This window comes from Erythrolamprus reginae, chromosome 1 (assembly GCF_031021105.1).
Source record: "Erythrolamprus reginae isolate rEryReg1 chromosome 1, rEryReg1.hap1, whole genome shotgun sequence".
Taxonomy (NCBI): domain Eukaryota; kingdom Metazoa; phylum Chordata; class Lepidosauria; order Squamata; family Dipsadidae; genus Erythrolamprus; species Erythrolamprus reginae.
The window spans coordinates 412,961,575-412,985,982 of record NC_091950.1 but is presented as its reverse complement, the minus strand read 5'-3'; the positions used below and the strand labels follow the sequence as shown (position 1 = coordinate 412,985,982).

At 41.6% G+C, this 24,408-nt stretch overlaps 1 protein-coding gene across 8 annotated transcripts in view; it reads right to left on the bottom strand.

The window, feature by feature from the left end:
- The window catches only part of NF1 (neurofibromin 1), a 416,066-nt gene that overhangs the window by 280,445 nt on the left and 111,213 nt on the right, over positions 1-24,408 (bottom strand). For 6 of the 8 annotated variants that reach the window (XM_070735304.1, XM_070735306.1, XM_070735307.1 and 3 more), the window contains exons 31-35: positions 18,033-18,095; positions 10,848-11,006; positions 8,070-8,167; positions 3,562-3,708; positions 1,075-1,221 (exon numbers count right to left, since the gene is read on the bottom strand). In XM_070735304.1, the coding sequence (XP_070591405.1) occupies positions 1,075-1,221; positions 3,562-3,708; positions 8,070-8,167; positions 10,848-11,006; positions 18,033-18,095 (614 nt within the window). Of the gene's footprint in view, positions 1-1,074; positions 1,222-3,561; positions 3,709-8,069; positions 8,168-10,847; positions 11,007-18,032; positions 18,096-20,116; positions 20,191-24,408 lie in introns of those variants that run through there. The other 2 variants (XM_070735305.1, XM_070735312.1) reach the window with 2 other exon arrangements.

Genomic DNA, 24,408 nt, shown 5'->3' with positions numbered 1-24,408 from the left:
TTCTGGCGTTTCAACTCCCGGAGCTCCTCATTGAACCATATGTCTTCTCTTCCCCCACCTCCCCTTTATTATAGTCTGTTTCTAGGGCAAAATAAGCCAGCTTCCACAGATAATATTCTGTTGCAGCTGCCTCCCCTTTTTTATTTTCTAAGACTTCTGCTGGGGCCTGATCACCAAAGGATCTTTGGAATGAAAGATGTTTGCTCACTTTGCAGCACACTAGCTTCCCATTTAATGGCTAATCTAAATCTAAATCGTGCAGAATGCAGCTGCGAGAGCAATCATGGGCTTCCCCAAATATGCCCATGTTACACTAACAGTCCGCAGTCTGCATTGGTTGCCAATCAGTTTCCGGTCACAATTCAAAGTGTTGGTTATGACCTATAAAGCCCTTCATGGCACCGAACCAGATTATCTCAGGGACCGCCTTCTGCTGCACGAATCCCAATGATCAGTTAGGTCCCACAGAGTTTGTCTTCTCCGGGTCCCGTCAACTAAACAATGTCGCTTGGCGGGACCCAGGGGAAGAGCCTTCTCTGTGACGGCCCCGGCCCTTTGGAACCAACTCCCCCACAGAGATTAGAATTGCCCCCACCCTCCTCGCCTTTTGTAAACTTCTTAAAACCCACCTCTGCCATCAGGCATGGGGGAACTGAGATATTCTTTCCCCCTAGGCCTTTACAATTTACGCATGGTATGTCTGCATGTATGTTTGGTTTTTATAATAAGTTTTTTTGTAGTTATTTTAGTATTGGATTGGATTGTTACATGCTGCTTTTATCATTGTTGTTAGCCGCCCCGAGTCTACGGAGAGGTGCGGCAAAAAAATCAATCAATCAATAAATAAATAAATAAATAAAATGACAATAGCATTTAAGGCGAGAAAGGTACATTGACATCAGGCATCTGTTGAATCTATACAAGATGTTATTTGCATTTATTTATATAATTTGCGTTATGAGTGCCTTGGCTGCAGAGAGTTCACATTTAACATCTGGAAGGGAATACTCTGCCCAGCCCCTGCAGAGCTTATTCAGTCACAGCTAGCCAGCAACAACATTTGAATTCATTTACCTTGTCATAAATTCTTCAAACTTGGAACTGGTGAGGTTTATACTGGACCACTGCGTGTCTGCCACCGGTTTGTGCTCAGGAGGACCCAGGTATGCAAGCAAAGTTGCCATTTTGTCAAACGGTCGCCTTCCAACAGCCTTGTGGTCCCTAGGGGAGGATAATAATTCAGGGATATAAGAAGCTTGAGAGATATACAGTGGTGCCTCTACTTAAGAACTTAATTCGTTCCGTGAACAGGTTCTTAAGTAGAAACGTTCTTAAGTAGAAGCAATTTTTCCCATAGGAATCAATGTAAAAGCAAATAATGCGTGCAAATCCATTAGGAAAGAAATAAAAGTTCGGAATTTGGGTGGGAGGATGAGGAGGAAGAAGAGGAGGAGGAGAGTCGCTGCCGAAGGAAGAAGGTGAGGTGAAGGGAATCAAAAAAATCCAAACCTTTTAAGGCTTAAAAAAAAAAACAGGGACTCTGAGGCAGCGAGGAGGAGCACGCCCCTCCCATACACCTGACGCAAGGCTGCCTCCCATACACTGCCTCCTATACACTGGCTGCTGCTGCTGCTGCTACCTGCTTCCTCTTCCTTCCCATGCTGAAGGGCTCCCCTCTCCTCTCGCTTGCTCGTTTTGTAGCCGGCGCCTTTCTTTTGCTCTGGTAACTACTTGGCTGCCTGGAGCGAAGGGAGTTTCTTTTCTCTGGGCGCTGGCAGAGGTTTATTCCCTCTCCAAGCACCCAGAGAAAGGAAAATGCTCCGTTTGCTCTGGACTGCCAAAACCTCCTTAAGCACCACCAAAAGGCTCCTCTGGCAGCCCAGATGGCTGGGGTTAAAGGGGGAATGGCAGGAAACTGGCCGGGCCTTCGTGATAAAATAATGTGAAGTTAAACAAACTAAGGATACTAGCCACACAAATGCCTGGTAGGTTATTTCCCCCCCTATTTTCCTCCCCCCAAACTAATGTGCGTCTTACACTCCAGTGCGTCTTGTACTCTGAAAAATATCATATAAGTCAAGGTTTCTCAGTATTAGCAATTTATTCCCCATCCCGCATGGAGTTCTGGGAGTTAAAGTCCACGTATCTTAAAGTTGCTAGACTGAAAAACATAGCATACAAAATACTATTTATATAATTTTAAAAACCACTAAAAACCTGCTTGTTCACTACATCTAAAGGCTACATTTCTGGTATTAAATGCCAACTATTCCTCCTCCATTCAAAGATGTATTGATGTGTAGGAACAATTAAGTCCTATTCCATGTTGCATCTTTATCACAAAAAGGCAAAGGTTCTCCCTCTCAATTAAAGATTCCCAAACCTCCCATAAGGTTCTATCTATCTATCTATCTATCTATCTATCTATCTATCTATCTATCTATCTATCATCTATCTATCTATCTATCATCTATCTATCTATCTATCTATCTATCATCTATCTATCTATCTATCATCTATCTATCTATCTATCTATCTATCATCTATCTATATCTATCTATCTATCATCTATCTATCTATCATCTATCTATCTATCATCTATCTATCTATCTATCATCTATCTATCTATCTATCTATCATCTATCTATCTATCATCTATCTATCTATCATCTATCTATCTATCTATCATCTATCTATCTATCTATCTATCATCTATCTATCTATCATCTATCTATCATCTATCTATCTATCTATCTATCTATCTATCTATCTATCATCTATCTATCTATCTATCTATCATCTATCTATCTATCTATCTATCTATCTATCTATCTATCTATCTATCTATCATCTATCTATCTATCTATCATCTATCTATCTATCTATCTATCTATCATCTATCTATCTATCTATCTATCTATCATCTATCTATCTATCTATCTATCTATCTATCTATCTATCTATCTATCTATCTATCTATTAGATTTGTATGCCGCCCCTCTCAACTTACCTCAACTTATCTACACTTTGGGTCTGCTCTAAGCTCAATATTATTGGATAATTGACTGATTGAATTAATTTGCCTCCATTTGGTAAGGAAATGGCCCCTGGGAGGCTTCTAATTTAGCACTTTGTAGTATTACTTCTCAAAATAAGTCATTTTAGTTGGATATATTCAATTAATCAATGAAATAATTAATTGTGATGTTATCACAACTGTAAATTCTCTGTTGATTTAATGAACCTTTATTTTTATACTCATTATGTCCTTTCTAGTGTCCATGAGGCATTGTGGCACAGGGGTTAGAATGCAGTACTGCAGCTAATTGTGCTGACTACTGGCTGCCAGCCATTTGGCAGTTCGAGTCTCATAGGCTCAAGGTTAATTCATCCTTTCATCCTTCCATGGTCGATAAAATGAGGACCCAGATTGTTGTGGGCAAATACACTCTCTGAAAACCACTTGAAGAGGGCTGTAAAAGCACTACGAAGCAGTATACAAGTCTAGGTTTTGTTGCCATTTCCCAGTCTTTTTACCCCAAGTCAGGTATTATTTATTACCTGTTGCTGGAAAGGTACTGCCCGATCTTCTCTTGATTGTTCCACAGCAAACGATGTAGCGCAAGCACATTGCCATCACTGATGAAAGAGAGGCTGTGATTGACTGTATCACTAGCTGGACAATCGGAGGCAATGTCAAGAAAAAACCTAGAGGGAAAGAGAAGAAAATGGTGACTTTCTTATCAAAGCATCTGCAAATATAATGTGGATATGGATTACCAGGGCTTGAATTGGCTTCAGCATCAACAACTTTCCAACATAAGTCAACAATGTGAACTAACCAACCCAACTGCTTTTTAACAGAAACACAGTTGGAAGGGGCGTGGAAGCTCAAGCAGAGACGCTATACTATTTTTGAAGCAGTGTTGATTATGACCTATAAAGCCCTTCATGGCACTGGACCAGATTATCTCAAGGACCGCCTTCTGCGGCACGAATCCCAGCGACCAGTCAGGTCCCACAGAGTGGGTCTTCTCCAGGTCCCGTCAACTAAATAATGCCGCTTGGCGGGACCCAGGGGAAGAGCCTTCTCTGTGGCGGCCCCGGCCCACTGGAACCAACTCCTCCCAGAAGTTAGAATTGCCCCACCCTCCTTCCCTTTCGTAAGCTACTTAAAACCCACATCTGCCGCCAGGCATGGGGGAATTGAGATACTCTTTCCCCCTAGGCCTCTACAATTTTATGTATGGTATGTCTGTATGTATGTTTGGTTTTTATATTAATGGGTTTTTAATCGTTTTTAGTATTGGATTATTATTGTACGCTGTCTTATTATTGCTGTTAGCCGCCCCGAGTCTCCGGAGAGGGGTGGCATACAAATCCAATAAATAAATTAAATAAATAAATAAATGTAAATGCACTTGTGTTAGACCAAAACATTCATCTATTAATCATCATCCAGTTTCTTTAAAAAAACCTTAGGATGCTTCCAGGAAGCTCATAAGTAACCTCTGAAGGTAAAGCTCTCCCACTCAGTAGTTCTATTCCTGCATCTAATTTTAGGGCCATCTGGATATCCCATTGGCCAATAACACTAACTCCCTCTTCCCTAATGTTTGAAGACTTCCTTTAAAACTATCACAGCTAAAGAATTCTGTAGATTAGATCATCCACATAGGTTCTGGGTCTCTTTATTATTATAATAGTGGGTTGCACTGTCAGCTAGATGTTGAGACTGGATTTGGTACAGTAGTCCCTCGCTATACCGCGCTTCACCTACTGCGGCTTCACTTCATCGCGGGTTTCTGAGGAAGTCGATCGGCAGATTTAAACAGCCCGCCAAACTCGATCGGCAGGTTTTTCAAAAAAAATAATAATCTAAAATTGTAAATACTGTATTTAAATACTGTGTCTAAAATAAATACTGTGTGGGAAGGGTTTATAAACACTTAAAACAATGAAAACTTACCAAACAATTACAATATAAATACTTAAATAAGTACTGTCAGTCGATAAATTCCCCATCGCGAATTTCACCTATCGCGGCCAGGTCTGGAACGTAACACCAGCGATAGGTGAGGGACTACTGTATTTTTATCCACTGGGATAGGTCCTTGGGAAGGACTTGATAGATGGATATTTAATCTTGTTAAAGGTATCATTGCAGGATGTAGTCTGTTACAAATAAAGCTGCCTTTTGCAATTGATTGGTGCTGATTTTGTCAATGCCGATGGTCTTCAAGTAGAGCTATGGTTGTTTTGAGATGGCAAATCTCAAAACAACCTATTTGCAGGTCTTTATAAAGTGAGATCTCCTCTCTTCTCCTTTCACTGCAATTTCCACTTTGTTGTCTTTCTTATCAACAATTGTTAGATTTAGATTTATTAATTTTATTTTATTTTATTTTATTTAATAATTTAATTTAATTTAATTTAATTTAATTTAATTTAATTTAATTTAATTTAATTTAATTTGTATGCCGCCCCTCTCCGCAGACTCGGGGCGGCTCACAACTGCAAAATGTTTAAACTGATGTCATTGTTATCATTGATTGCACAATGAGCTACATGTTTAAACAGGATTTAGCATTTTTATTTTCCTATCAATTCCTTCCCAAAGACCTGGGAGAAGCAGATGTCATTTGATGGTATTAAAGGTATCCTCCTAAGCTGGAAGCTGTTCCAAGTAAAGCTGCCCTTTGCTATGGACTGGGGGTGATTTTGTCAATCTCGGCAGTATTCAAGTGGTGTATACTGGGACTCATTACCTGCCTCTAGCTTGCACCCTAACTCTGGCTTGAAAAACTATACGGGCAAAACTTGCTTAAAAAAAAAATATTATCTGTGAATTTATAACAAGATAAGCTGCAAAGAGGCAGCAGGGGAAGGGGGTGGGACGGAATTTTATGTTGTATCATTCTTTAACAGACAATCTACAATTGTATTCACAAGGGATATAGCATTGCTTCCAGCTGTACGGATTCAGCTCCAGTGATCTTAGAAGCCGATGTCTTAGAAGAACTTGAACGATTAAAGATAAATAAGGCAATGGGTCCAGATGGCATCCACCCCAGAGTTCTTAAAGAACTCAGATTTGTCATTGCTACCCCCCTGACTGATTTGTTTAACCAATCCTTGTTAACAGGAGAAGTTCCTGAGGATTGGAGAATGGCCAGTGTTGTGCCTATCCACAAGAAGGGCAGTAGAGAAGAAGCTGGTAACTACAGGCCAGTTAGCTTGACATCAGTTGTAGTTAAAATGATGGAGACTCTACTCAAAAAGAGGATAAATCAGCACCTAAAAAACAATAACTTATTGGACCCAAATCAGCATGGCTTTACTGAAGGCAAATCATGTCAGACTAATCTCATTGATTTCTTTGACTATGTCACAAAGGTGTTGGATGAAGGTGGTGCCGTGGATATTGCCTATCTGGACTTCAGCAAAGCCTTTGATACGGTTCCACATAAAGAGCTGATAGATAAATTAGTGAAGATTGGACTTAATCCCTGGATAGTTCAATGGATTTGCAGCTGGCTGAAGCGTAGACATCAGAGAGTTATTGTTAATGGCGAGTATTCTGAGCAGAGTCAGGTTACAAGCGGTGTGCCACAAGGATCTGTCCTGGGTCCTATTCTTTTTAATATATTTGTGAGTGACATAGGGGAAGGTTTGGTAGGGAAGGTTTGCCTATTTGCCGATGACTCTAAAGTGTGCAATAGGGTTGATATTCCTGGAGGCGTCTGTAATATGGTAAATGATTTAGCTTTACTAGATAAATGGTCTAAGCAATGGAAACTGCAGTTTAATGTTTCCAAATGTAAAATAATGCACTTGGGGAAAAGGAATCCTCAATCTGAGTATTGTATTGGCAGTTCAGTGTTGACAAATACTTCAAAAGAAAAGGATTTAGGGGTAGTGATTTCTGACAGTCTCAAAATGGGTGAACAGTGCAGTCAGGCGGTAGGGAAAGCAAGTAGGATGCTTGGCTGCATAGCTAGAGGTATAACAAGCAGGAAGAGGGAGATTATGATCCCACTATATAGAATGCTGGTGAGACCACATTTGGAATACTGTGTTCAGTTCTGGAGACCTCACCTGCAAAAAGATATTGACAAAATTGAACGGGTCCAAAGACGGGCTACAAGAATGGTGGAAGGTCTTAAGCATAAAACGTATCAGGAAAGACTTAATGAACTCAATCTGTATAGTCTGGAGGATAGAAGGAAAAGGGGGGACATGATCGAAACATTTAAATATATTAAAGGGTTAAATAAGGTCCAGGAGGGAAGTGTTTTTAATAGGAAAGTGAACACAAGAACAAGGGGACACAATCTGAAGTTAGTTGGGGGAAAGATCAAAAGCAACATGAGAAAATATTATTTTACTGAAAGAGTAGTAGATCCTTGGAACAAACTTCCAGCAGACGTGGTAGATAAATCCACAGTAACTGAATTTAAACATGCCTGGGATAAACATATATCCATTGTAAGATAAAATACAGAAAATAGTATAAGGGCAGACTAGATGGACCATGAGGTCTTTTTCTGCCGTCAGACTTCTATGTTTCTATGTTTCTAAACTAATAACACAACGTTCTGTTTATGTGTGTTTTTAAATATGTATATAACTCAATAAAATTTATATTAAAAAATATATACGGTGCTCCCTCGACTTTCACGGGGGATGCGTTCCGAGACCGCCCGCGAAAGTCGAATTTCCGCAAAGTAGAGATGCGGAAGTAAATACACTATTTTTGGCTATGAACAGTATCACAAGCCTTTCCTTAACACTTTAAACCCCTAAATTACAATTTCCCATTCCCTTAGCAACCATTTAGATTATTACTCACCATGTTTAAAAAAATATTTATTAAAGGTGGACAAAAGTTTGGTGATGACATATGACGTCATCAGGTGGGAAAAACCATGGTATAGAGGAAAAAACTGGAAAGTATTTTTTAATTAATATTTTTGAAAAACCGTGGTATAGACTTTTCGCGAAATTCGAACCCGCGAAAATCGAGCGAACACTGTACACTGTATATCAAAACACTCTTACTGGCTTACCTTCTTGCAGCTTCAAAGTTGCTTTTCACAAAGTCGTTAAAAGGCCGCATGTGTTCCTCCTTTGTAAACAAGACATGGTTAGCGATGCTCTGAAGTACCTGGACAAAAAGAAACCAACGGAGTGAGTGTGTCACACAAACAGCATTTGAAGATGTTTCCTTTCTAAACTTACATGCAAATTATTGCAGAAGATTTGTTCTAATCTAAGCTATTTGGTAGTATGAATGTATCAGGACTCATCAGCTGCCGATCACTTTCAGGTCACAATTCAAAGTGTTGGTTATGACCTATAAAGTCCTACACGGCATCGGACCAGAATACCTCTGGGACCGCCTTCTTCCACATGAATCCCAGTGACCGATTAGGTTCCACAGAGTTGGCCTTCTCCGGGTCCCGTGGACCAAACCATGTCGTCTGGCGGGCCCCAGGGGAAGAGCCTTCTGTGTAGTGGCCCCGAACCTCTGGAATCAATTCCCCCCCAAAGATCAGAACTGCCCCCACCCTCCTTGCCTTTCGTAAGCTCCTGAAAACCCACCTATGTCGCCAGGTATGGGGAAATTGATATACCCCCTCAGCTACTATGGTTTATGTATGGTTTGTTTGGGTTGTATGATTGCTTTTTATTGTAAGGTTTTTTTTAAACTGTTTTTTAAACATTGGATTTGTACACTGTATATTGTTTGTTGTGAGCCACTCCGAGTCTTTGGAGAGGGGTGGCATACAAATCTAATAAATAATAATGATTTTTTATTATTATTATTATTATTATTATTATTATTATTATTATTATTATTATTATTATTATTATTATCAGCATACTGTGAAATTCTATCAAATGCCCATTTCTCCTAAAACAGCTTCAGGCTAGGAACAGCTTCACTAGTTAGAAGCAGCCATCCCCAATCTGATGCTTATCTGATATACTGAACTCCCAACATCACTTGTCAGCAGGGAGAACAAACAACTTCTTAAGGGCATAGGAAAGTCCAGCACAACAGAGTAGGCACTAGATTGGTGAAATTTTGAATATGCAGACATGTTTTATTTGGGCAAAGAAGCATACTTCAGTGCATGCCAGGGCCATAAAGGTAATCCTCGGGTTATGACAGCAAGTGGGAATCAGGATTTCCATTGCTAATTGATGCAGTTGTAAAATATAACATCATGCAAATGGATCGCTTAGTGATGGCAATATCTGCAGTCCCTTTTGTCATTGTTAGGCAAGGAACTCATGGGACTGCAAGATGGGCAAGTAGGCCAACAGACAAGAACTACAGGTGAGTGGGTACTGTGGGCCGGTGCTATAAAGTTCTAGCAGAAGCTGCGGTGGTGCAGTGGTTGGAATGCAGCATTGCAGGCTGACTCTTCTCACTGCCAGGAGTTTGATCCTGACCAGCTCAAGGTTGACTCAGTTTTATAACCTTCCAAGGTTGGTAAAATGGGGACCCAGATTGTTGGGAGGCAATATGCTGACTCTGTACAACACTTAGAGCAGGGGTCCCCAAACTTGGCAACTTTAAGACTTGTGGACTTCAACTCCCAGCATTCTCCAGCCAGCATAACTGGCTGGAGAATGCTGGGAGTTGAAGTCCACAAGTCTTAAAGTTATCACGTTTGAAGATCTCTGGCTTAGAGAGTGCTGCTAAGTAGGCAGATACTGAAGGCTGATGGTACAGGGTGTGTCCAGGTAGGTGGCATGGGCAGGTGCTATGGAATATGAGATCCTCATGGCATCAAGGAACTCCTTGGGAGAAAAAGTGGTGGAAGGAACCTCAAGAAACAATTTCCTACCAGCTTCCCTACTGACTTTGCTGATGAGAAGCCAATGGAGAAGGTTATAAATGATGGTCATGGGACCAAAAGATTTTGCAATGGCCAGAACTTCAAGGGCCGGTTGTAAGTTTGGCTCGTTCAACACCATTGTAACTTTGAATAGTCACTAATTGGGCGGTTGTAACATGAAGACTACCTGTAATCCAAATCTCAAGTTTGTGGCAAACTATATTTGAATTTAATTTCTATTGAATGATCTATTGTTTATATAACAGAATATATAACAGAATTATTCATCCTACATTTAATAATTTTTCACTCCTGCCACCTATTAAAATCTGTGTCAATTGTGTTTACAGTATATATATATATATATATATTCGTATAAGTACAGGTATGAAGGTCTTGGCACATTCGGGTTTCTTCCTGTGTAGGATTCAGAGATTTCTGGCGATGTTTCGACAAGGTCGAAACGTCGAAACTTCGCCAGAAATCTCTGAATCCTACACGGGAAGAAACCCGAATTTGCCAAGACCTTCTCATATACATATATATATCCATGGTACAAGCTGATACCGGAGATGCGCCTGTAGCCTAAAGGCTAAGACCTCTGCCTTACAAGGCAGAGCCCCAGTTTAAAATCCCAGTAAAAGGGTGTGGCTACCTGATGAAGGCAAATAAGCCCGAAGTAGATCTATAGAAGTCTCCATTCCTTTTCATTATCAGCAAAAATATGTTGCGTACATACCTACATACATATATATCATTTGTTGTACGCTGTCCAGTGTCCATAAGGAGTTGGGCGGCTTACAAATTCAATAAATTAAATTAAATTTGGAGGGGCTTTAAGAATCATACCCAAATCTTCTGAGTTGCAAGTCGGTTGCTATCTCTTGAACTCGTTTACTTGAACTCTTCCATAAAAGCAGAATGCCCAATTCCACCACCATCATCATATCCTTGCTCTTCCCTGCCATCCAGCATAAAAGAGACACTGTTTCTCACCTTTGACATTAACTTCAGACCCCTCTCGATTCTCGGTGGAGGCTTCTTATCCAGTATGCCAGCCTCATACGGGGACACAATAGCCGGATTAATGAATCTCAAGAACATGGCGCTCCCAACCGCTCCAATGCTATTCTGGGGGAACCGCTGGCTGACCACCTAAACAGCAGGGGATGGGAATTAAAAAGCCATCATTTAAATGTAGGACAAAAAGCCAGAGGAGAATGCTTGGGCCAACCTTCCCTTACATGCCATTGTTTGAGAATGACACTAGACAAGTAACCAAATGGTTTCTATTGTTAAACAGGTTCCAGAGGTAAGAGCCAAATTGTTATAAGGAGGAAAGGAAGAAAGAGTTATTGAAAATAGTATAGAGGAGGCATGATTTAACAACAGGGGTTAAATTCGCTTTCATACCGACAAACATCTTACTGTGAAGCCACCGCGTGAGCAATTTGTATCTCCTAAAATAAAACTAAGAAGATATTTCTAAATATATTAATTAGGAAAAACAGTTACTCTGTGTTGCACCCAACATTTTAAAATTCTGATTTAAAAAAAACCTAATATAACCAATTGATTCCCACGCTCGGTTCGTGACAATTGAAGCAACAGAGAATGATTCTTAAAGCAACAACTTTCTACAAAACATGAATGAAAATCACCCATTCATTAAAAAAAAAATCACACATAACCTCTGTGGGGGAAATTAGCCACACAAAATGGTACTCACTCAGGATATGACTGAATTTACTTTACAGGCAAGAAAATCTGTCTCTCTCCCAACAGAGGAGAATATTTGTAATTTGGTGCTCTCTGAAGTTGGTTGTTTTTTTGCAGACATTTCATTACCAAACTAGGTAACATCATCCATTCATTCATTCATTCATTCATTCACTCACTCACTCACTCACTCACTCACTCACTCATTCATTCATTCATTCATTCACTTATTTATTTTCTATGCCGCCCCTCTCCAATGACTTAGGGCGACTTGCAACATATAAAAAAACAGCAAGTTACAATAAAAATCAGTCCAATTAAATTAAAAATTACATAACGATTTAAAAATTCCTAGCTATATTAAAATCAATTGCACCTATTCGTACAACAACCATAAAATCATTCGTTGGCCAGGGCCCAAGATTTAATCAGCCCAAACCTGGCAACATAAATCTTAAGGCTCTTAGGATGCTGAGAATCATCGTCCATTTATGATGTTACTTAGCTTGATAGTGAAACATTTGCAAGAAAAAAACCAAGCTCAGAGATCACCAAGGACCCTTCATTTATTTATTAAATTTCTATGCCACCCACCTCACTAATACAGCGAGACTCTTAATGGGTTATTTTAGAGAAAGACGAGGAGGGAAGGGGAAAGGATCTGAGCAAATACAAAGGATTTTCTTCCGCCCTGAATCAAAAGAGCTATTCCAATCAAAGAGAAAGGAATAAATAACCTTCAGGCTTAAAAACTTGCTACTCTCTTAGGTTTCCAGATCTTAGCTTCTAGGACAGAGATGGCGAACCTATAGCATGGATGCCACAGGTGGCACGCAAAGCCATATCTGCTGGTACCCGAGGTCAGCTCCAACGTGAACGTGTATGCTGGCCAGTTCATTTTTGGCTTGCACAGAGGCTCTGGGAGGGCATTTTTGGCTTCCAGAGAGCCTCTGTAGAGATGGGGGAGAGTGCTTTTCCAGGGAAGCCTTTGGAGCCTGCGGAGGGCGAAACACGAGTCTACTGGGCCCATTAGAAGTTGGGAAACAGGCCGTTTCCAGCCTCCAGAGGGCTTCCGGGAGGCGGGGGAAGCTGTTTTTGCCCTCCCCATGCATTGAATTATGGGTGTGGGCACTCGCACATGTGCGATAGTGCGCACCCGCACTCTTTCGGCACCCGAGGGAAAAAAGGTTCGCCATCACTGTTCTAGAAGACCCTGCAGGTAAGTAATCAGGATCAAAGCCCACCCCGACCCCATTCCCATTTTAGGTCTTCGGATCTGCTACAACATCCTAAAAAGCTGAAGAATTCTTATGCAAGAACAGACTTTATGCAAAGATTGGATAGCCCATGTTAATTGCCATTCATGCAAAGAGTGGAGAGTCTGCGTTAGTTGCAATTTCAGTGCACACAAAGAAGTTCCTGCAGACCCATTATTATCTATCACTGCCTTTCTTTCCATGCTTTAAAGCCGTGGTGGAACACTTTCTCTGTAATCTGCTATTCTAAAGACTGACCAGATTGAGAATTCTTCCAATCCAATAGAACTGCGTTGTTAATTCAGACACAGTTAAGCTCAACAACTCAACAGAATTGGCCTAAAAATATAGACTTCTAAGGGAAGCCCCGCAACCCCTTCCTGTTCTGGTTTCTGGTAGAAGTTTAGTAATTACAATTAGCTCTCATTAAATGCATCATTTAATGAATAAAGCAACTCCGTTTATTTCTCTACTCTCCTGTACTTCAACACATTCCAGACATCACTCGGTCCGTTATCTCTCTCTTAGCAGCATTTTTCACATTCCTTTTCCTGCTTCACTTAGACAAGATTTATTTCCTAACTACATAGCTTTCAATAAAACAGCAGCACTGACTAAATACAATACAAAATACTTTGGCTTACTTTAGTGTGGCGAAAACACATCCATATTTCTTTTCAGCAACATTGAAACTCCACCCTTCTTCCCCACTAGCCCCCTGACGTGCCAAATATCTCACTACAATATTTAACCCATTCCTCTCCTTAATATCTTCTTCCAGACCTTTGCTCTCTACGTTTCTGAATCCTTCTGAATTTAGGATTAACCCAGCGAGTGTCTGATTCTCCCTCACTAGATCCTGAACTCATAGCCCCATCCTGTGGCTGGCCTCCCACCTGTTCTACTTCCTGTAACCCCGGGCCCCCCACTACTTCATAAACACTATCTGAATCCGAGTCCTCAATATCTTCATCATCCTCCAACTGATCAGGAGTATGTACAACACTTCCTGGAGTCCTCGCATGGCCCGTTTTAGATGCAGGTAAGTGCAGGATGCGCGCAGAGGCTCAGAGAGGGGAAAAAACAAGCCTATCGGAAGTTTGGGAACTTCCGGTAGACACACTTCCGGCCTCCAGAAGACCTCCCGTGCCTGGGGAGGCCATTTTCACCCTTCTTGAGGCTTGGGGAAAGCCTCCGGAGCCCAGGGAGGGCAAAAATGCCACCACGCCCCCTCTGGCCATGATGCAGGAGGCCAATTTGGCCACACCCACCATGGCCACGCCCACTCATCAACCAAGCAAAGCGCCCTTTGGTAAAAATTTTGAAACCCACCCCTGCATGTTTCAACGAGTGGGTATCTCTGGGTCACAACATGACAATTATAGAAAATGGTTTACACTGTTAAAAAAAATGATCTAGAAACCAAAAGGCAAATTTTGGACCTTGTTGAACCGAGAGAACATTTGGGCAAGCAAGCAGCATGAGCTAAACAGGCAACACACTTTTCCTACCTTGACTGAACTGGGACACAAGAAGAACCACAGGGAGAAAACAAGTCAACAAATCTCAGAATCCATGATGATGAAGACCTACCAGAGTTGGCACTGAGGAACCTCCTCCATACAAAGAATCCAGATGGCCATGTGGTTGCATGCTCCCGCCTCCTCAAAAGCCAACATCTTGTTGGATCTTCCATATCATCACTCCTCTATGGAGATTCTCATCCAGGTCATGGTTGCCCCAAAGATGCCTTTTCCCCCCCTTGAAGATGTTTTGCTTCTCACCCAGGAAGCTTCTTCGGTTCAGAACAGAACCGAAGAAACTCAGAACTGAACTGAAAAAACTCAGAACTGAACTGAAAAAGTTTCTTGGATGACAAGTGAAATTTCTTCAAGGAAAAAAAAAGAAAATCCAGTGGGATTTTGAAGAAGCACCTTTGGGACATATCATCACTCAAATCTCATCAGACACCAGACTTTTGATAAACAGAAAGAGAAATAGAGGAAGCTGACAATATTCTACAGTGAATACCATGGACCATCAAAAAAATCTCCTTTGGTCAAAACTGCATAAGCAGGACACAATAAACCAAAGGACTCCAACCTTGGAAACCTTAAGACCTGTGGACTTCAACTCCCAGAATTCCTCAGCCAGCTTTGCTTTGCTGGCTGAGGAATTCTGGGAATTGAAGTCCACAGGTCTTAAAATCGCCATGGTTGGAGACCCCTGGTCTAAACTATCCAACTATCTGCATATGTTCAATGCATATGTAGCCAAATGTTTAATCTTATTAGGCAATAGAAAGTCATAAAGGAGTACAAGATGCATTTTTAAAACAGGGAAAACAATTTCAGCATTTCGCTTAGCAACCTCTCAAAATCCAGGCAAAGCAAACCAGCCCATTGCAAAGACCCCAGGTCACTTCTCTTCCTTGACCGAAGAAGGGAAGTTAGAAAGTAAGTTCACTCCACTTAGCAACCCATATTCCCTACTCCGCCTCCAAACTGATGCAGGAAAAAAAAGGAGTATAGGTAGTCCTCGAATTACAACCGTTTGTTTAGCAACCTCTCCAGGTTACGACAGCTAAAAAACAAAAGTGACTTGCAACTGGTCCTCACCCTTACAACCAAATTTGGGCAACCAGCATGTATTTATAATGGTTGTGGAAACCCGAAATCACGTGATCGCCATTTGAACTCTTCCAGCCAGCTTCCGACAACGTAAAAGTCAACGGTGGAGGGTGGATTCACTCAACGACCTCATGATTTATTTAACAACTGCAGCAATTCGCTTAACAACCAGGTCAAAAAAAATAATCATAAAATCCATTTAGGAGTTGGGCAGCTTAAAAATTTAACTAACAAACAAATAAATTAATTAAATCGGGCATCGCTCACTTAACTACTATCTTTAGCAATGGGAATTCTGGTCTCAGCTGTGGTTGTAAGCCGAGGACTAATCATAGCTGACAGTCATGCTTTTATAAATGCGGTGTTTTTCTCCCTACTCCTTTCCAGCTTTGAAAGAATGGTTCCATTGGAAAAGGTAAACTTCAAAACATGCATTACTGTACCAAGCAGCTCCTGTAACAACAACAAACGAGGTCCACTTTATCGGACACACACTTCAAAACCAACATTCCCTCCCCCCTCCCCTTCTCCAGTTGCTGCCGCTCACATTTTGATAAGCTTGATGAAAACCCTTGTGGTTTCCTGGACGGCTTCTTTAATGCCATTAAGGAAAAAAATGATACTCTTTGGGATAGATTATTATTATTATTATTATTATTATTATTATTATTATTATTATTATTATTATTTATTAGATTTGTATGCCGCCCCTCTCTTCGAAGACTTGGGGCGGCTCACAAAGAGGACTGGTCGTTCTCAACCTTTCTAATGCCGCGACCCTTTAATACAGTTCCCCATGTTGTGGTGACCCCCAGCCATAAGACTAGCGCCAATTCTCCCAACAGAGCTTTAAGCTGATTGGCAGGAAGGTCAGAGGGACGCCTCCCACTGTAAACGCCCGATTGGTCGGATTGTAAAAATATGTTCCAAGGCACCAGAATAGAGGCTTTAGTTCCTAACGCCATGAGAAATTTGTCTTTTCCCATGGTCTTAGGCGACCCCTGTGAAACGGTCGTTCAACCCACAAAGGGGTCTGACCCCCGGGTTGAGAACCACTGCTCTAGACCAGGGGTAGGCAAAGTTGGCTCTTCTATGACATGTGGACTTCAACTCCCAGAATTCCTGAGCCAATCATGCAGGCTCAGGAATTCTGGGAGTTGAAGTCCACATGTCATAGAACAGTGTTTCCCAACCTTGGCAACTTGGAGATATCTGGACTTCAACTCCCAGAATTCCCCAGCCAGCATTTGCTGGCTGGGGAATTCTGGGAATTGAAGTCCAAATATCTTCAAGTTGTCAAGGTTGGGAAACACTGCCATAGAAGAGCCAACTTCTAGTATGTATGATTGGTATGTAAGAGCCAAGAGCTAGTATGTATGATTGGTTTCTAAATTGGGGTTTTTTAAATTAACTTAAATATTAGATTTGTTTACATTGTATTATTATTGCTGTGAGCCGCCCCGAGTCTGCAGAGAGGCGCGGCATACAAATCAGATTAATAAATAATAAATAAATAATAAACTTTGCCTACCTCTGCTCTAGACAGTCCATTTCATAAAATCCATTTAGGAGATGGGCAGCTTAAAAATTTAACTAACAAACAAATAAAGTAATTAAATCGGGCATCGCTCACTTGACTACCATGTTTAGCAACGGGAATTCTGGTCCCAGCTGTGGTTGTAAGTGGAGGACTAACCATATCTGACAGTCATGCTTTTATAACTGCGGTGTTCCCCCCCCCCCCCTTTCCAGCTTTGAAAGAATGGTTCAAAGAACCATTAGAAAGGCAACCTTGTATTTAATCCCTGAGTTTCCCCTTAGTTTCTTAGCATTGCGATGGCTGGCAAAGAGGGTTATCGGAAAGCTGTGGTGGAGCGGCAGAGATTTCCTTCCAAAAGGAAAAGAAAGAGGCACATTCAGATTTTTGTATATAGAAACATAGAAACATAGAAGACTGACGGCAGAAAAAGACCCCATGGTCCATCTAGTCTGCCCTTTTACTATTTCCTGTATTTTATCTTACAATGGATATATGTTTATCCCAGGCATGTTTAAATTCGGTTACTGTGGATTTACCAACCACGTCTGCTGGAAGTTTGTTCCAAGGATCTACTACTCTTTCAGTAAAATAATACTTTCTCATGTTGCCTTTGATCTTTCCCCCAACTAACTTCAGATTGTGTCCCCTTGTTCTTGTGTTCACTTTCCTGTTAAAAACACTTCCCTCCTGAACCCTATTTAACCCTTTAACATATTTAAATGTTTTGATCATGTCCCCCCTTTTCCTTCTGTCTTCCAGACTATACAGATTGAGTTCATTAAGTCTTTCCTGATACGTTTTATACTTCAGACCTTCCACCATATATATTTTTTTAAGAAAAGCAAGCATCACTTCAACCGAGTGTTAATTCCATTTAAAAGCGCCTTTAGTGCCAGAATTAGTAGAACGATTTGACAATGAGTGTCAAAGGAGGTTGGAAGGAAAGAGTTTCGGGGAACGCAGAGCCAAAGCAGAAGGAAGAGGGTGTTCGTGTGCTTTGAAAGAAATGGCTTAATAAAACTTCTCCAAAACTTACTGCTTTTTTGTTTTCCTTTTTTTCTTTTACGGTAGCTTTATTCAGGAGAGAGTGGCAAGTTGCCTACAGAACAGAGATGAGCACAAACAAGTCACAGCACCAACTACATACAGCAAAAAAAAAGAAAATGTTGTTCTGTACATGAAATCACACAATCAAATGTTGACGGAATGAAACAAAAAAAAAAGGAAGTGGGCATACTAGCGACGGATGGAATTTCTATTTCATGTTGGTGACCACCTTCTAGTCACAAGGAGTAAGCAAGCAAATGTTGTTCCAATCACTTCTACTATTTCTGGCTGGGTTAAGTAGTTTAAAAAAGAGCATTTGCTAATGAGACACTTTAAAGGTCTGAATTGTTCCACAAAAAAAATTAACTTTATTCTTCCCAAAAAGCATTTAATTCTGTTTCTTCAGGGTTTATGTGCTTTTCCCAAACAGTAGTACCTAACAAATGTATAGATTTCTGTTTTTCATTTTACAAACTCATGATGAAGTTGTCTCCAAAGACAAATCTTACTACAGGTAGTCCTCGATTTACAACAATTCATTTAATGACCCTTCAAAGTTACAACAGCACTAAAAACATGACTTATTTGGACCGGGAGTCACTGCTCACAGTCACTCATGCCCTCATCACCTCGAGGCTCGACTACTGTAACGCTCTCTACATGGGGCTACCTTTGAAAAGTGTTCGGAAACTTCAAATCGTGCAGAATGCAGCTGCGAGAGCAATCATGGGCTTCCCCAAATATGCCCATGTTACACCAACACTCCGCAGTCTGCATTGGATGCCGATCAGTTTCCGGTCACAATTCAAAGTGTTGGTTATGACCTATAAAGCCCTTCATGGCACCGGACCAGAGTATCTCAGGGACCGCCTTCTGCTGCATGAATCCCAGCGACCAGTTAGGTCCCACAGAGTGGGTCTTCTCCGGGTCCCATCAACTAAACAGTGTTGCTTGGCGGGACCCAGGGGAAGAGCCTTCTCTGTGGCGGCCCCGGCCCTCTGGAACCAACTCCCCCCAGAGATTAGAATTGCCCCCACCCTCCTTGGCTTTCGTAAGCTGCTTAAAACCCACCTCTGCCGCCAGGCATGGGGGAATTAAGATTTCTTCTCCCCCTAGGCCTTTACAATTTTATGCATGGTATGTCTGTATGTATGTTTTGTTTTTATAATAATGGCTTTTTAACTGTTTTTAGTATTGGATTATTATTATATGCTGTTTTATTACTGTTGTTAGCCGCCCCGAGTCTGCGGAGAGGGGCGGCATACAAATCCAATAAATAAATACATAAATAAATAAAATAATGACCATTTTTCACACTTACGACCACTGCAGCATTACCGGGATCAAAATTCAGAGGCTTGGTAACCGATTTATGATGATTGCCACGTCCGGGGGGGGGGTGTCACGTGGCCCCCGCTACCGATAAGCAAGGTCAATGGGGAAGCCAGATTCACTTAACAACCATGTTCCTAACTTAACAACTGCAGTGATTCGCTTAACAAATGTGGCAAGAAAGGCCGTAAAATGGGGCAAAGTTCATTATGCTGGCTGGCAACATAAATTTTGGGCTCAATTGTTGCTGTAAGTCGAGGACTACCTGTAAAGACTAATGTCCCTAAAGAAGATGCTACTTCTATCTATCTACACAATATCTTGCACAGCAGATTTTGGCAAGCTATCTCCAATGGTGTGATGCTCAAGAGTTATGGTTCTGCAGTGTCTTTTACGGAAACATCCGCTGAGACAACAGAATAAGCTTGGCTGAGTAATAAACAACAGTAAAAAAAAGATGATTACCGAAGTCATTTTCCAACCAGTTGCAAAACTGGCTGTAAGCCTAAAGTTATTTTTCAAACTTTCAGAGACATTATTTTAACCATAATCAAATAAGGTCGCTTCTGTTTATTTTTTCCGTACCGTTTCATACATGCAGATTGTATAGTAGAAAGACAAAATACGAATGAGGAATCCTGTCATATTTTCAGATATTATAATATTTATTCCAACATTCAGATAAGAATAAGGAGATAGACTCATTACAAAAACAAAATCAATAATCAGATGTATTTTTATGATTTGTAGCTCGACTCCCACACCTGTACACTCAGGTCTCGTTGAATCTGAAACGGGGATTTTTATGGAGATACCTTTGAAAACAAACTGAAAGTTGCAGTTGTACAAAATATCAAAAAGGCAAGGCTACGCTGTTAAGCTGCTTAGAAAGCCCAACTTAAGTCATCCGTACTGACCTTCAAAACCTTCAGTTGGCTTAAGGCCCAAGCACCTGAGGAACACTCTTTTTAAAGAATTAAATAATTGTTTTATATAAAGAATTCTATTGTAGGAACCATACCGAAGTCATCCTCCCTGTGAAAGGTCTGCCAAGAGAAACTACACACCTATGTTTTCCCTGCCTACAGAATGCACCTCTTGTTTGACTTTAGAATTTACATTACTAATTTTAATGTGCATTCTTTAAAATGTAATACCGTAATACCTCGTCTTACGAACCTAATTGGTTCCAGGGGGGAGGTTCGTAAGACAAAAACTTCGTAAGATGAAACATTGTTTCCCATAGGAAACAATGTAAAATCCATTATTCAGTGCAACGAAGAAAAAAACCCACAAAAAAACGCCGCCACCCGGCTGTCATTTTTTGAAACAGCCGGGGGTGCTTCCCAGCGTCCTCCTGAACCCAAACGCCAAACCTGAACTTCCAGGTTCGGTGTTCGGGAGGCCACTGGGAAGCCCCACAGCTCAGCTGTCACGTTTTAAAACAGCCGGGGGGCTTCTCAGAGGCCTCCCGAACGCCGAACCCGGAAGTTCGGGTTTGGCGTTCGGGTTTAGGAGGCTGCTGGGAAGCCCCCCGGCTGTTTTAAAAGGTGACAGCTGGGCGGCGGGGCTTCCCAGTGGCCTCCCGAACCCAAACTTTTGCCAAACTTCTGGATTCTGCATTCGGGAGGCCACCGGGAAGCCCCGCCGCCTGGCTGTCACCTTTTAAAACAGCCGGGGGGCTTTTCGGAGGCCTCCCAAACGCCGAACCCGGAAGTTCGGGTTTGGCAGGCTGCTGGGAAGCCCCCCGGCTGTTTTAAAAGGTGACAGCCAGGCAGCGGGGCTTCCCAGCGGCCTCCCGAACCCGAACTTTTGCCGAACTTCCGGGTTCGGCATTCGGGAGGCCGCTGGGAAGCCCCGCCGCCCGGCTGTCACCTTTTAAAACAGCCGGGGGGCTTCTCAGAGGACTCCCGAACGCCGAACCCAGAAGTTCGGGTTTGGCGTTCGGGCTCAGGAGGACGCTGGGAAGCCCCCCGGCTGTTTCAAAAAGCGACAGCCGGGCGGCAGGGCTTCTAGGCGGCAGCAGTGGCGGGTTCGTAAGAAGAAACAAGTTCGTAAGAAGAGGCAAAAATTTTCTGAACCCAGGGTTCGTATCTCGGGTTGTTCGTAAGACGAGGGGTTCGTATCATGAGGTACCACTGTATTCTGCTTCTCTTTTTAAATGTTGTTAATTACTTTGAGGCTTGCTGCAGCCAAAAGGCTGTATTGACTAAATAAGGAAAAATATTAGCCTCAAACTTCTGGCTTTGAAGGATCACTCAATCCTTTCAACACACCTGTGTGTTCTCCAGAACTGTCCAGGCCAACGAACATTTGTTTATCAATTCATCCTCCACTTAGAACTCAAGGGTATTTGAAGAGTCTTCAGCACAAAGAGCCAAGGGACAAATCAACACAATACAAGCTGCTGGATCATTGCCAACATCCATCAACTTTACCATGTGATTTTTTTTAAAAAAAGCTCCATAATAGGAACTGGCTATACAAAGAAGGTTTGTTAGGGGTGTTCATGGTGATTCTTAGTCATCCAGGTCATGGATGTCCCAAAGGTGCTTTTTCAAAAGGCAAGTGGGCTTTGTTTTTCCTTGAAGATGTTTCGGTTTTGCTTCTCATCGAAGAAGTTTCTTCAATTCAGTTTTGTGATAGTGATCACATTTCATCTATTAGAATCATTAGCACAAATTACGACTAATAATAACACCTTCCAATCAAGTTTCAAGGTCGTAAAATCAGGGGGGGGAGAAAATTCACAACAACTGTTTGGCTTAGTAACAGAAAATTGGGCTCTGCTGAGATAAGTCAAGGACTATCTTTATATCCAGAATGGATGAGGGTAGAGGCAGGGAGAAAGGGAGATGACATCTCGGGCTTTTCTGGCCTGCTAGAGGAGCCTTTCGATGATGCTTAAGGAAGCTTTGGCAGTCCAGAGTGAACGAAGCATTTTCCTTTCTCTGGGCACTTGCAGAAGGAATGAACCTCTGCCAGCTCCCAGAGAAAAGAAACACTCCCTTCACTCTGGGCAGCGACAGTCCTCCTCCTCTTCTTCCTCCTCCTCTCCCACCCAAATTCCAAGCTTTTATTTCTTTCCTAAAGGGTTTGCACGCATTATTTGCTTTTACATTGATTCCTATGGGAAAAATTGCTTCTACTTACAAACTTTTCTACTTAAGAACCTGGTCACGGAACGAATTAAGTTCTTAAGTAGAGGTACCACTGTATTTTGAAATGCCAAAAAGGCTGTGAGACAAAACCATTATTGAATTTTAAGCCCTACCTTTTAAAAAAAAAGTTTGGGCCAAGATAAGCAACTGGTAACCAAAACAATTGCATGAGTCCTCCTCCCTATTAATTCCGGTGACTACAGACTGCACTGCCAAGCTTGACACTGCTTTGCCATTTTTCAAGTGCATGTTTTTGTTTTTTTTTAAAAATGGCAGATATAAATTGTTGTGGTTAGCTCTGGCCCAGCTCCTGCCCCAAGGAATGTGGAGGTGGATGTGGGGGAAACATCCACATGCCACAGGTCTGTTTTGCTCCCCATGGAATCTCCCGATGAAGGCTCCTCTGACGAAGGAAGCGTGAGTGACAGGGAAGAGGGGAGTTTGGCAGACAGCCCAGGAGGAGATCAATCATCCTTATCATCCCTGGATTCTGAACAAGAACGTATGATGGACCCACACATGTGTAGAGTGATGCATAGGAGAGAACAACTGAAGGATTATTACAGGAGATAAATGAGGCCACCTGTGGTTGGGTGGGGCTGCTGTAATTAGTGCTACAAATAAAAAGAGCAGCGTGCTGGTTTAGCCTCGTGGAAGATTATCTGATTCATAGTTTCGTCAAGATCGTGGTTTTGCTGTTTCACTGTTCAAGATTGTGTGTGGAATTTCTGGACTTTGGAATTGGACTCAATTTCCCAGTTACTGGGTGAGAAATTGGATTGCATTTAACCTGTGCCTTGTGTGTACCAGAAAATCCCTTTGACATTTAAAAAGGGAGTTTGTTGCTGCTTTTCTGTTGATAAAGACCTTTTGTATTCCTTCTATCGTGTGGTGTGTGTATGTTTGGGACTAATTACCTTGTCATTACGGGTGGTTGGGACATGCGGGCAGAACATAAATTAGTTATTTATTTATTTATTTATTTATTATTTATTTATTTATTGGATTTGTATGCCGCCCCTCTCCAGAGACTCGGGGCGGCTAACAGTGACAATAAAACAGTGTACAATAGTAATTTGGTATTGATGATTAAAAAGTTAGTTGCATTTTACCTCCAATTTCTATTAACCTAATAGTCTTGTTTTAAAGCATACAAACAAAAAAGGAACCAAATAGTTTGGGCACAATGCCTCACTGGTTAAAGATGTTGAACTTGTCAGTTGGAAAGTGACAGCAAGGGTTCAAGACCCGAGGATCATGTGACAGGGTGAGCTCCCATGGCAGCTCCTGCCCAGCTGTTCTTTCTTGAAAGCAGGCAAATGTGAGTAGATAAATAGATACCATTTCGGTAGGAAGGTAACAGTGTTCCACGTACTTTTGGCACATAACAATGTCGGCCACATGATCATGGAAAATGTCATTGGACAGCGCTGGCTCTCTCAGCTAAGAAGCCGAGATAACTATCATCCCCTAGAGTCAGACATAGAAACATAGAAACATAGAAGTCTGACGGCAGAAAAAGACCTCATGGTCCATCTAGTCTGCCCTTATACTATTTTCTGTATTTTATCTTAGGATGGATATATGTTTATCCCAGGCATGTTTCAATTCAGTTGCTGTGTATTTATCTACCACGTCTGCTGGAAGTTTGTTCCAAGGATCTACTACTCTTTCAGTAAAATAATATTTTCTCACGTTGCTTTTGATCTTTCCCCCAACTAACTTCAGATTGTGTCCCCTTGTTCTTGTGTTCACTTTCCTATTAAAAACACTTCCCTCCTGGACCTTATTTAACCCTTTAATATATTTAAATGTTTCGATCATGTCCCCCCTTTTCCTTCTGTCCTCCAGACTATACAGATTGAGTTCATG